Source organism: Sander lucioperca, chromosome 13 (genome assembly GCF_008315115.2).
Source record: "Sander lucioperca isolate FBNREF2018 chromosome 13, SLUC_FBN_1.2, whole genome shotgun sequence".
Lineage (NCBI taxonomy): Eukaryota > Metazoa > Chordata > Actinopteri > Perciformes > Percidae > Sander > Sander lucioperca.
Window position 1 is genome coordinate 16,846,089 of NC_050185.1, and position 12,582 is coordinate 16,858,670.

Consider the following 12,582-nt stretch of genomic DNA (forward strand, 5'->3'; position numbering starts at 1 on the left):
ATGAGTAAATTTGGTTCTAATTGCAGCTACACCCCTCACTCACAACATGTCTTTCAGCTGCACGACATTATGATCTACTGTTGAGAATTTGGAATATCTGCCCCTTCTGAAAGAGAATTAGAAATACACACTGATAGCAGCGATGTTCTAGCTGACAGGAGCAGAATTAATCAAAATGACAAACGTTTAGCTCCCCTGTCAAAAGCTTGGATTTGGACAATAAAATATGTTGCATCAAGGTTACAGTATGCTATGTTTTACATATCGATTAGCTCTGCCTCTTCTGAACCAAATTTCTCTCTGTATTCTTATTTAAAAGGGTCCATACATGTAACACATGTTTTTTAAGCTAATTTAAAGTGTTGCAAAGTAGATTAATCCTAAAAAGGAAGACTATTTCTAAAGCTACTAGTGAACTCTAGTCCGGTGATTCTCAACCAGGGGTACTTTTACCACAAGGGGTACATGTACTTCCAGTTGCCAAGGGGTACATGGAAAGATTGTGGAGTAACTCAACTAATTTGGAGAAAAAAAAAGGAATTTTAGTTTGATTAGAATTTTTATATATATACACAGTATATATACATATATTAAGACAGCTGTAACACCTGAACACCACGTGCTGTAGCTTTAGTTAGCTACAAGCAGATAAGTTAACAGTTAAAAATAATGGATAAATGGTGAAATAGTTCAAAGTAATGGATGGACACTTGCCATAGTTTGCAAAAGGTAATGAATAAATGGTTTAAATAGTTAGCTAAAAGTAATAGCTATATATAACATATATAAGTTAAAATAGATAGCTTCTGGATAAATGGTTCAAATAGTTAACAATGGATAAACAGTTTAGACATTGGTTAAATGGTAAAATAGTTCAAAGTAACAGATAAATGGTTGAAATACTTAGCTCTAAGTCTAGCTTCTGCCACTCCAAGTGGTAGTAGTAAAAATGCTCACTTGACCAGACCAACCTAAACACTGACAGTCTAATCATAAAGCAAACGTTTTGTAAAAAGATCCACTTCTATATACATAAAAGTGTTAAATAAAATCCAGTTAAAATTAATTCAAATGAACACAATTGGAACATGACAAGTGATGTTGATGAAGGTGTAGTTGAGTTCATCTTATGAGGCTGTGGGGTCTAAAAAAAAAAAACCCATTCAGAACCACTGCTCTAGCCTATGCAAAAGCACTACACCTATTTGTCGTAAAACTAATGCTCCAGCATTAATGCACTATCAGAAAGAATGTGAAACCTACACTTCTCTGGCACCAATACACCGGCTATTTCTGTGATTGACAGACCAAGAATGACTGATGGCCTCAACAACTTCTAGCTGACGACATGAACAGGAAAAGACAGCATTAGGTAACATTGACAATGAAATCCTCAGGTTGCCAGGATATTCTTCCTGCCAAACGGTGCATGACATTGATGCGCAGTAAAGCGTACAGAGAATATACAGTACGGTGAGTGATAAGGTAGTATGTGGGCCCTGTCTCACCTTATATCCTGGGCCAAGTTGGTGAATGGCAAAGATCTGAGCTGGGTTGAGAGCTTCACTGAATACGTAAATGGCTCCCAGCTGACCACAAAATACTCTGTTAGCATCCGCTGTCTCTGATGAACCCAGGAAACACTTGTCATAGCTCTGAAACAAAAGGTAGGGTAGGACACAAGAGAACATTAGCTATCACATTTTTGAGAAATTTTAAATAATCGGAGCAGTGACATTTGGAACCCAAGGAGCTGACATGATTTAACATGATTCACTGTTTAGGGTCGATTTGGAAGGTCATTTTTTATTAATTGTTCAAAACTTAACAAATTCTAGCTCTGTTGAATTTGTAAACGACAGGTTCAACAGCCACAACTCTCTCTTATAAATTGTGTGCTTTTCAGTTTCAGGACACATTAACACCTTAGAGAAGACATGTTTAAAGTTTGTTGATCTTTACATTTGAAGACGTCTCAAGAGTTAAATAATTATTCATTTTCAATATCTGGTCATAAGCAATCTGCACTGTGATGAACACAGTGGATTGTGAAAAAGCAGATGAACTTTTCTAATCACTCTGCTACAACTTTGCTGTCACCTGCTGTAACATTCTTTCTGTCCACTCGCCTTTCACCTACTCCATCACTGATACCCTTTATCACAATGAGATCTTTACTCCTATGCTTCTTCTAAGTGATGAAATAAGTTTTATCTTCAGCCTTCAAGACAAAACAAACCTGATAGCATCAACACATTTTCAGACCTGATCTTTCACCTGTTTTCTAGATGTTCTTTTTTTCTTACAAGTCTTTCGGTGAGCTGCGTAAACTTTAAGACATTTTACCCCAAGGCCAAGGAATATGTTACAGAGAATAACACCAGCCCTTGGTAATTGCCGCAATGTCAAGAGCCAACCGAGAAAAAGTGTAATGAAGGCTCTTCTGCTACTGAGAGGTCAGGCTACCTGTCCCCTGCTAAATGGAGAAGTTGGAAGTTGGAGTTTGGACGAGCTATGCTGGAACGGGGCCCAAGGGCAACTCTGCCCCAGCTGACGAATGCAGAGGGCAAACCTCAAATGTTTGCCAATATCACAATAGGAGGGAAGCATAGAGCCAGACCAACAGGCTGGTACAGAAGCCCTTATTTGGGAGTAAACTTCTGATAGCAACATATGATTTACAGAAAAAAGCTTTTAGCAAAGATCAATCAAATTTGTTAAGAGTTTTTATTAACCAGATTGCAGTTGAAAAATGAACTCAATATTCATAACCGACTCTGCACCACCTACGTCCTTAAGTGTGTTGTTTTCCGAAAAAAAATGTAAATGCATATAACAACACAAAGCCTCTGTAGTAAGCCAATATCTTACATCATTGGTGTTGACGTGCCAGGCCATATCACCGTAGGAGACCAATTGACCGTTGACATAGCAACGGATCTCGGAGTTCCTCCAACGGTTGTAGATGTGGACGATGCTGATCATGTACCACTGAAAAATACACGCATTCAGAAAGAAACAAGATGAAACAAAAAAATGTATTAATATGCAACAATGCACCAAATTAAAGAATGAGAAAGTCAACTTTGTTTGTTATCCTTTAGGCTTTTATATTTGAATGGTAGAAGTGGGAGTTTCTCTTCAGAACTGTTGTGTTGATTGAGACATTTCTGATGTTCTTGATGTAAACAGTGCTGTTTTTTTTTTTTTTGCCTTGTGGTGTTGCCATTGCCTGCCATACAGTGTCTATACTGATGATTTTGGATATTATTTTGTACGTTGCACTGAGGCCAAATTCATTATATTGACTAGACTACTGACATGTTTGCACATTTGCACTTGTTATTTAATGAAAACGAACATTTGGGAAGTTTTGATACATGCCTGCTGTGCAATGATTTATTTTAGATTATTTTAGTACTACTGTTAGTTTGTTTGTATAAAGATGTCTGGCTTGGTCAAAATGTCATTGCAACACTGAGAACGCTTCCTCGAACAGCATTAGCTCTCTATAAGAGTGTTAGCCAATATGGAAGATTACAATGTGTCAACCTCATTTCTTTACAAGAACTCTCTTCCGAAGCTATCCCTTTTGCTCACCTTAATATACCATTAATAGTGTGCATGTGTGTACGTGTATGTATGTGTGTGTCTTGATGAGAAAGCATCTTCCCTGACGACAATACACACAGGTTCCCTGAAGGGAAGGCTGAAATGAGGAGGAACAGTGCGGTGGGGGGAGCTAGAATTTTTTTGCTGGTGTATGCATAGCTTAGGAGTGGACAATACCACACGTATTGCAAGTGCACACACACACACACACACAACACATGCACACCATGGACAAAGACATGGTGACTTATAAATTGATCAAATGGAACCACTGGGAACTTTGTTAGGCAGTGCAGAGATTCTACTGGGTCAGCAAATACTGTAGAAGGCCATCTCATCAAGTGAATGGGTATGTTTATGTGTGTGTGTGTGTGTGTGTGTGTGTGTGTGTGTGTGTGTGTGTGTGTGTGTGTGTGTGTGTGTGTGTGTGTGTAACAGTAGCAGAATGCTGACAGCGCGTAAGAGGGGCAGTGTGCAGGTCTTAATTGACAGACCTTATCTACACTCATCAACACTCCTAGTGAGTGGAAGGATAGATAGAAGAAGAGAGCAGCAACACACTCCTGATGCTGTCTCATCTAACAAGTGGCACAGCGTTACTAAAGTCTGCACTGACAATTATTCAGTTGAGTGATGTTTCGGTGTATGTTTTCTTACCTTGCGGGGTTGGAAATCATATTTCACACAGTGCTGAAAGCCTTTTCCTTTTGACTTCAGTGATGTCACGATGAGGCAGTTTCCCACAAAATGAGCGGAGTAACCTATTCCTTTACTGGTGCGAAAACTGCGAGAGAATCAGACAGGGTTACACTCATGTTAGTTTGTTATCAATTTAAGATCTGTGTTTGAAAAGAACTCTTTTATTAAAACTGATAATGTTACTTCTTAATGAATGATGCAACCATTTGATCTTCTATGTGACTAAATTACATGTTCATCATTACATTTCATTAGATTTGAGAGAAAATAAATGACAGTTTTGAATGGATAATACAAAACAATCATTTGTCAAATAGATTACATTTCGACCGTGTTGTCTGGTTTCATCTGTCAGACCAGCTGTATTGTAAATAATATAATATTTTTGTTCCACTATAACTGCAAAAGGTCAGCTACTTCAAAGGAAGTCAACCATTTGTCAAAGATAAAATTGTACCAAATGAAACAATGCACAATTTAAGCTAACTCGCTCATAAAAAGCAGGATTTTAATTTTTTTTCAGGATTTTCTTCGCAGCAGCATCAGGGGTCCCAGATCACAGGTTCCTGGAAAACCACTACTAATAAACTCCCCATATTTCTCTTCCCACACTGGCAACCTCAAAGTCTCCAGTCTCGCAGCTATGCTTCTTCACGAAAACAAGACACATTTCACTTCTAAAATAGGCCCAGAAGGATCACACACGCAGCAGAGCCAGAAAGCAGATATAAATCCCTGTGAAGTGAATCCCTGGTGTACGTTAGGAGAGCATACAGTGTGTTATCACAGCCTTCATGCAGCTGTGGAGGCCACTATAAGACAGGCGGCTGGAGTAGCAGCTACATCTGGGAGAGGATGATAAGACCTGGGCCTGAGGAGAGGGGGGCACCCTCTCGCTCTCACTCCGCACTTACCATGACAACTTGACAAATGGTTACTAAGGCAACAGGATTACATCCTGACACTTTCCCTGATCAGAGCTCATCCCAGCGATGGTATCCGGAAAATATATGGATGCACGTCATCCTTCTTGTTGACGACTAGCTCCCCAATTCTCTAGCAAAACCTTTCTGTTCATAATGAATTAAAGTTGGTCTCTGTGAGGGGGCACCGCTGGTTAGCGTCACAGAGTGAAGAGGTGGACGGAAGAAGCCAAGCAGCGGAGTAAAGGAGTTTAATTTAATAAAAGGTCAAAGCTAATAAAGCTTCATAGTGGCTAACAGCTTGCACTTACAACACTAACGCCGAGGCCAGCGAGGTCCAGAGCTGCATGACGAGCCAAGGCATCCACCCAGCAGCGCGCTCATAATGGAGTGCCTTGACATTTAAAGTTATGTTCTATTTCATTATCTGTTTATCTATTAACTTCCTTTCTGTGTCATTCAGTCTGATGATTTAAATGTTCATGTGTCAGTAAAGTAACTCTTGGTAAATTCTGTTGAAAATTATACTGAATTTATAGTTCTGAAAGAAGTTACGGAAAAAATGTAAAGACAAGATTGGTTCCAAAATGATCAGCTCTCTGTCTGAGGCCAACAGATCTTAAGTCAATTGGTATGACACCAGCTGGGCACGCACGCACACGCGAGCACACACACACACACACACACACACACACACACACACACACACACACACACACACACACACACACACACACACACACACACACACACACAATTGGTCAATGAAAAATGTTATTGATTAATTGATTAAGCCATTTATCAGACATAAAAAACACATATCTTAATAGAGCTTTTTAAATGTGAGAATGTGTTGCTTTTCTTAGTATTTATTTTAAATTTAACATGTAATAGGCTAAACTAGGAACTGTTTAATAAGAAAATAATTATTGACGGCTGAAACAATACTGCAGTTGTAAATGTTACTGATTCTATGACTTTTGATCATGGCAACCCCCTTAAAGATCGATTGACAGCTAATGTGGGAGATTATGTGGCCTGAGCAAAAATCTGCAGTCCATTGAGTGCTTTCTCATACTGTGATTAAGTACATTGCACTCACCCTCAAACTGCGTCCTTTATGTTTACTTCACTTACTTTGTTCTTCCTTTAACCAGAATGCCATTTGACTTCCAGAAGGAACAGGCCGTAACTTGCTTTATTCAGCTGTGTGCTTTTCTTTGCTTGGATCAATAGTGATGGCAGAAGCAAAAGAGGCACTTTGTACAGTCAACAAGATGTAACTTATTTCACAACTAGTATAATTTCTTAAAGCTGTCGATAGAAAAGTTGGTATTTCTGCATCTTTTTTTCTCTGTTTGAGCGCCGAAAATGGAGAATCTACAAAGAAACTCTTCAGCTGTGATCCTAAAGGACTGACACAAAAACCTTGACACAACATTGATGTTTTTGATTCCTCTGTAACTGTGCTGGCAAAAATATCAACGTGATGTCATTGGGTCAACAAAACAGGCAAAGAAATGAAAGACTTAAGGCCAATAGAAATAATCTGACAGTACTAAAGTATTAAAGAGTGGATATTTTAAAATATGCTTTCAGTCCCAGTTTCCATTCCAAGGATTTTATTTTCATTATGTAGAAGTCCAGATGAATGGCGTTCTACTTACCAATAGAGGTACGGTTTGTCTTTATCCACATTGATGTTGTTGAGTGGATCCTGTCTGAACCAAGTGTTGATAGTGAATCCGTTCTGGTAAGGCCATTTGGCAATTGGCGGCAATGCTATAGCCTGGGGGAGGATACACACGTTAGATCGGCTCTTGCCAATGTTTATAGCAATCAATATAAAACTCAGTCACTCATTACTTCATTTTCACCATTCAACTCCTTGCACTGGTGGTGAAGTGTGTAATTAAAGTGTGGCAATTAAAATGTGCTGACTGACTGCAACAAGCCAAAAAGGACTCCTTAGCAATTTGGGTGCACAAAGAATAAATTTGGCTCATTTTTGATAATGATACTCAGGTGTGTGTGTTTGTATATTTATGCAGTCTCACCGCTGCACTGCGTCCTGGAAAGTTGAAGAAGGTATCAGGACCATGTCTCTGAGGCATCTGGTTCAACACTGACAAGAGCTTGACAGCATGTCTTGGCTGGTGGAGAGTAGAGTACAGTAGAGGAGAGGAGAGGAGAGGAGAGGAGAGGAGAGGAGACATTGTCATTAATATGTGCCAGCTGCCAACTATCAGAGGCACAGAGGGGAGACTCTGTAAAAAAACAACAAAAAAAAACACATGGTGTGACATCACATCTCTACCACAACCCCACTGGATCAATAACTCTTCAATCAACTCCGCCCTCCCCCGACAACACCTCATCAATACCATGGTAACCCTTAATCGACCTGTCTGTGGAGAGGGCTGCTGGTGAAGGAGAAATTGCAAAAGACTGAGAAATAGGAGCAACGTGGATGGGGTGGGGGAGTTATTAGACAGAGGAAGTACAGAGAGAGGGCTGATGGGATGGATGATGGTCTTGCTGTGGACCAGTGATCAGTGACCAGGGGTTGTTGATTGTGGTTGTCCTGAAGCCTGAGTAGAGGGGCAATTGACGAGAAGGGACGGGGTTGTATCGACTTAGCTAGTGGACGCCAGCAGCTGCCAAGGCATTGCACAGCTTGTACACCTCACTAAGCAGAGATAGCAGAGGAGAAATTTTAGCCCTGAAGAACCATTCCAAATGGCCAGAGTTGGGTTTTAAAACATCAACTAAACCTAGTGACAGCAAACTACAGGGAACAGTTAAGATAAAGACAACAAGTAGCACTGTAAGTGGAATTTGTACTAAGCGCTTCCGACACTCAACTCCTGAATTAATCCTTTTAAGAGGTGCTTAAAGTTAACTTGGTATTGTAGTTTTAAAACTAAGCATGAATCAGCAACTGCAAGGCCCATTTCTCCCCCCAGTTTGTGGATAATTTAGGAAAAAGAGAAAATGTATTAATCAAACTACAGTACGTCTTGACTACGTCCACTGACAGTAACCACAACCAAAGAAAATGCCTATTTGGCAACACACAAGAAATGTTTCTGGGCTGGCTGTGCAAAGGAAGAGAAAGTTAGAGACAAGGAGATTGTGGCCAACTGGAATCTCCATAACCTGGCATTGCCAGACTTATTTCGCAGTTGCATATTAATTCAAAACTAATTCGCAACTAATAATTCACAACTATTAACTATTAATTCGCAACTAATTCGCAATTGCCTATTAGTCTGGAACCTCTCAGTTCATTTTCAAGGGACATTATCAACAGCACAGACCAAAATGCCTCTGGACACAATTGAATAGACCTACAACCAATCAGAACAACAACAAAAAACTAGCTCTGAGCAACACATACAAGTGCTTGGTCCGTTTTGAAGCAGGAAAAAAATGGAGGCTGGGTCACAAACCTTTTTCAAATTACAGCTCAACAGTAGACTCAAATGTGTTCCTGGAAACATTTGGGGCGAGAAATAGGCAATACAGTAACAGACTATTGATTTATATTTGATCAGTAATGCCTAGTTTGACAGTATGATTGGAGTTTTGTTAGCGTGGTGCGTTGCACTGGACGGAAAATGCCAGTTATGTTCTGTAACTGACGCTCCTCTGTCAGTGATCATCTTAAACCCCTGTGAGATAAATGGATGGGGTTTGTTGGAAATCTGTTTGAATGGGAGCGGGGCAAGACGTATCTGTGAGAGGAAATTAAACATGAGCTGGCAGATTCGGCTGGTTTCCAGGCTAGAATCTCCATGACAGAAGGGGAAGAAGAAAAAAATGAGCCCTTGAGCAATCCATTTACTCCTGTAGAGCTAATTGGTTGGTAATAATAGAAGATGGTGTTTAAATGTACAGTATCTAGTGTGTGAATATATGTCAGGGTGTTGAAAAAATGTCAACCTTCCCAAAGGGACTCACCTAGAGAAAACACATACTGAATTCACAGTGTTTCACCTTCACAGCTGATGAGGCTGTCACTGTTTGCTTTTTTCATCATGGTTCCATCACTCTAACAAAAAAACACACTCAAACCTTTGTTACATTAATAATGTTGATTACAAGAAAACAAAAATGTTCAACATGAGCTAATTTGCCCTTGTCTTGACATACACTCGCAAATCAATCCAAACATGGATACACACACAGACATAGATACACACACCAATCCTTCATTATTCTAGTCTATCAGCACCATTAAGTGACATCCAGGCTAATGACATACAAACAAGCTAATGCTGTATAATTAATCTAGTATAAAAAAAAATTAAGCTACCCCGACTATTAATTGTGGAATACCACTTTTTAACAGCAATTAGTCAATGTGAAATCCTGAGTCTGTTTTGATATTAAAAACAATAAAACAAACATCTACAATACAATCAATTCAGGCATTTTTCCAGAATTAATCTAGAGTGAAATGTTGCTTTAACTTTAACTGTAACATATGGCATTGTGTTATTAGAGAAAATCAAAATAGCTACTGAATCCAATCATGAACTAGAAGTAGACTAGAGACATAAACAAGTTTTCTAATGTATCTGTCACCATCTGAGCGTGCCAAGGGGGTTTGAATTTAAGCTCCTTCTCCCACTGGAGTGGTAGTTGGAGTAGCAAAAGTGATTTTTCAATATACAATATAAATAAAACAATATTGAATGGTGATAATGTTAATGTTCTAATGTTTTTTCACTGTTTGCAGTGCAAATGTTTGTTGCCCAGCACCTGCAAATCACTGATAGATGCGAAAGTGTCTTTTAAGCAAAAAAAATATTACTGTGGTCATAACAATAACAACACACTCTGATGCACACACACAATCTAAAACTCTTTCAAGTGTCCACCAACTTACCCAGATGCCGTTGTCTCCCCTCAGCATACTGAAGAGCAGCTTCAGCTCCTTGACTGTGATGCTGTAACTGGCCATGACTCCCAGCATGTCCACCAGGAGGTCTGAGAACACACAGACAGAGGCAGATAATGAACACAAGAGAGCCCAAACTACCAGAATATGTGTGTGAGAGTGTGTCTTTGTGAGTCAGCCCTCTACTGACAATCCTGTGATCAAATAAGGTGAGGTCATTAATAAGACACAGTTTGTATACTGAGTGTTGAGCATTAATCAGCGCGGTCAAAATTCAAGGGAGTTCCAAGTTAATAGAGCTACACACAACCTTGACTCTCGAGCAGAGTTGCTGTGCACAGCATTACTTAGTACCTTGAATGTGTACACCACAATGTAAATTCTTGTTGCGTTAGTATATATTGATCTTTATACATCAGGTAATATGAGGCCAAACACACTGAGAATGTGTTAAGTACTCTCAGGCTTCCATATTGTGTACAAAAGGCTTGTTGAGCAATGTTGATTTATTACTATAAAATGTATTTATAAACTCCCAGATACTGATATTATTAAATTAATAATCTTATGGAAAATGACACACTATACTGTGATGGTGGTCTTGAACAAACTTGGACTAAATGTCTTATGTCCAGTTTGTGTCCATGTCTTTAAAGAAATTGTTTGACACATGGGGAAATATATGCTTATTTGGTGAGAATTAGATAATAAAGATCGATACCATTCTCATGTTTGTACGCTTTTGTTTGGTGAAAATAACCTTGCTGCCATTGCCTTTCACTTTCCATGGATCAAAAACAAATCAGTGGTATAGCACAACCCTCTCAGAGTGAGGCAATCTGCTTACAAAGGTTCTTCTCTCCCATTAGTCCTGCTAAATTTGAAGAGTCTTCCCACAATATTTCATTAGCCAGAGCCCAGCGATAGGGAATACAGCAGAGGGCTAGCTCATTGAGGTGCTTGGTATAAGAGGAAAATACACAATGTCCTAGATTCGAAACCCCTAAGCTCTGTATTTTGTACAACCAATCCATGTAGGTCATTTTAAATAGTTTTTAAAAAGTGTTAGAATCATGGTTCAGAAAGGAAGTGTGAGAGAATTGGCATTAAATTGATTAAAGCAGCGTATGCTCTGCTGTGGTGAGCAGTAATAAGTCATAGAAGTTATAAAGCACATGATCTTGCGGCGGTAGGTAAGACAGAGAGGACACTGAGGGGGAGGGAAGGAGAGGACACGCCGAGGCATCATTAAAGGGAAGTCAAGGTCAATATGATCATGTAAAGAGACGGCCGTGTATGTTCCCTTTTGCAATCAAGCCCTCTGTTCAAATCGCAGCACGCACAGAAACATACTGAGGTCATTACTCTGCCTCTGCTGCACCAGCGGGTTGCAATGGATGTCTGACTGCAGGGCAAACATCCAAGCACACATGCAAGAGTTACACTATGTTATACAGGAAGAAACTGAGATAATTACTTCTCAACCTGAAGCAGCTTCGATCTTCAGCTTCAGTTTCAAGACATGCTATGTTTTTAACGTGGCATGTGGCTTTTACTCTTTTCTCTCTATGGTATTACAGTTGTTTGTCCAACTATGCATACTGTACAACACACGGCTGAATGCAGGAGTTAATGCTCTTAAAATCACTACCTATGTGAAATTACTACCAAGGCCAAACATGTTGAGTATAAGTGGGAAAAGCTGATTTAAATAACAAAACTTCACAACACCTGTCTTTGTACTCACTTAACATCTATTTCGGATTAAATTAAATTTCGGCGCTGGAAACAATATTTTTAAATGGGGGCGTTGAGGTGCCCTTTGGGAGCGTTTGTTTAAAAGCTAGTTTAAACCAAAGATTCACAATAACAATACATGTTTACACTTTAAACTACTTGCAAAAAACAGTGGTCTGCAACATTAAAACCTGCCAGTTCACGGCACTGCAACTGGACAAGACGGTGGATCATAACTTCTTCTCTTCTGTGAGCTTTGTTTGGCGCAGCTCCTCGCTGCCTTCATGGAAACGGGACGTCAGAGCATCATCTTAAATGAGCTCCGTTCTTCAGCGTGAAGCTGCGTTCAGATAAAAAAAAAAAAGCAATTGCCGCAGGCTGGTGCGACGTCCTGTTGTGTTCTTTAACCCCCCCAATGTAGCACAAGTACACTTTATATTGCACAGTAAGAGTTTTTCGTCAGATCGTTTATAGAACATAACGTTTCCTACTGCACCTGAAGGCAGCTTCATTTCACGGAGAAAGAAAAGAGACGAGCGAGGGACATCCACTGTGTTTCACAAACTCCCGGGCAGTTTAGGGCTTGTGTTTGGTGTTTTAAAACTTTCTTGTGGAAGCGATAGAGGCAGTGATGTAACTGTTTACTGTACAGGATTCTCACACCTCCTCAAAACGCATGCGGTGTTGCGTTTCTCCAAACGTTTT

At 39.7% G+C, this 12,582-nt stretch overlaps 1 protein-coding gene across 26 annotated transcripts in view; it reads right to left on the reverse strand.

Moving 5' to 3' along the window:
• nbeaa (neurobeachin a) overlaps positions 1-12,582 on the reverse strand; it is an 87,246-nt gene that overhangs the window by 46,718 nt on the left and 27,946 nt on the right. For all 26 annotated transcript variants that reach the window (XM_035991092.1, XM_035991105.1, XM_035991104.1 and 23 more), the window contains exons 3-8: positions 10,129-10,229; positions 7,292-7,387; positions 6,902-7,023; positions 4,270-4,396; positions 2,872-2,991; positions 1,509-1,655 (exon numbers count right to left, since the gene is read on the reverse strand). In XM_035991092.1, the coding sequence (XP_035846985.1) occupies positions 1,509-1,655; positions 2,872-2,991; positions 4,270-4,396; positions 6,902-7,023; positions 7,292-7,387; positions 10,129-10,229 (713 nt within the window). The remainder of the gene's footprint in view (positions 1-1,508; positions 1,656-2,871; positions 2,992-4,269; positions 4,397-6,901; positions 7,024-7,291; positions 7,388-10,128; positions 10,230-12,582) is intronic.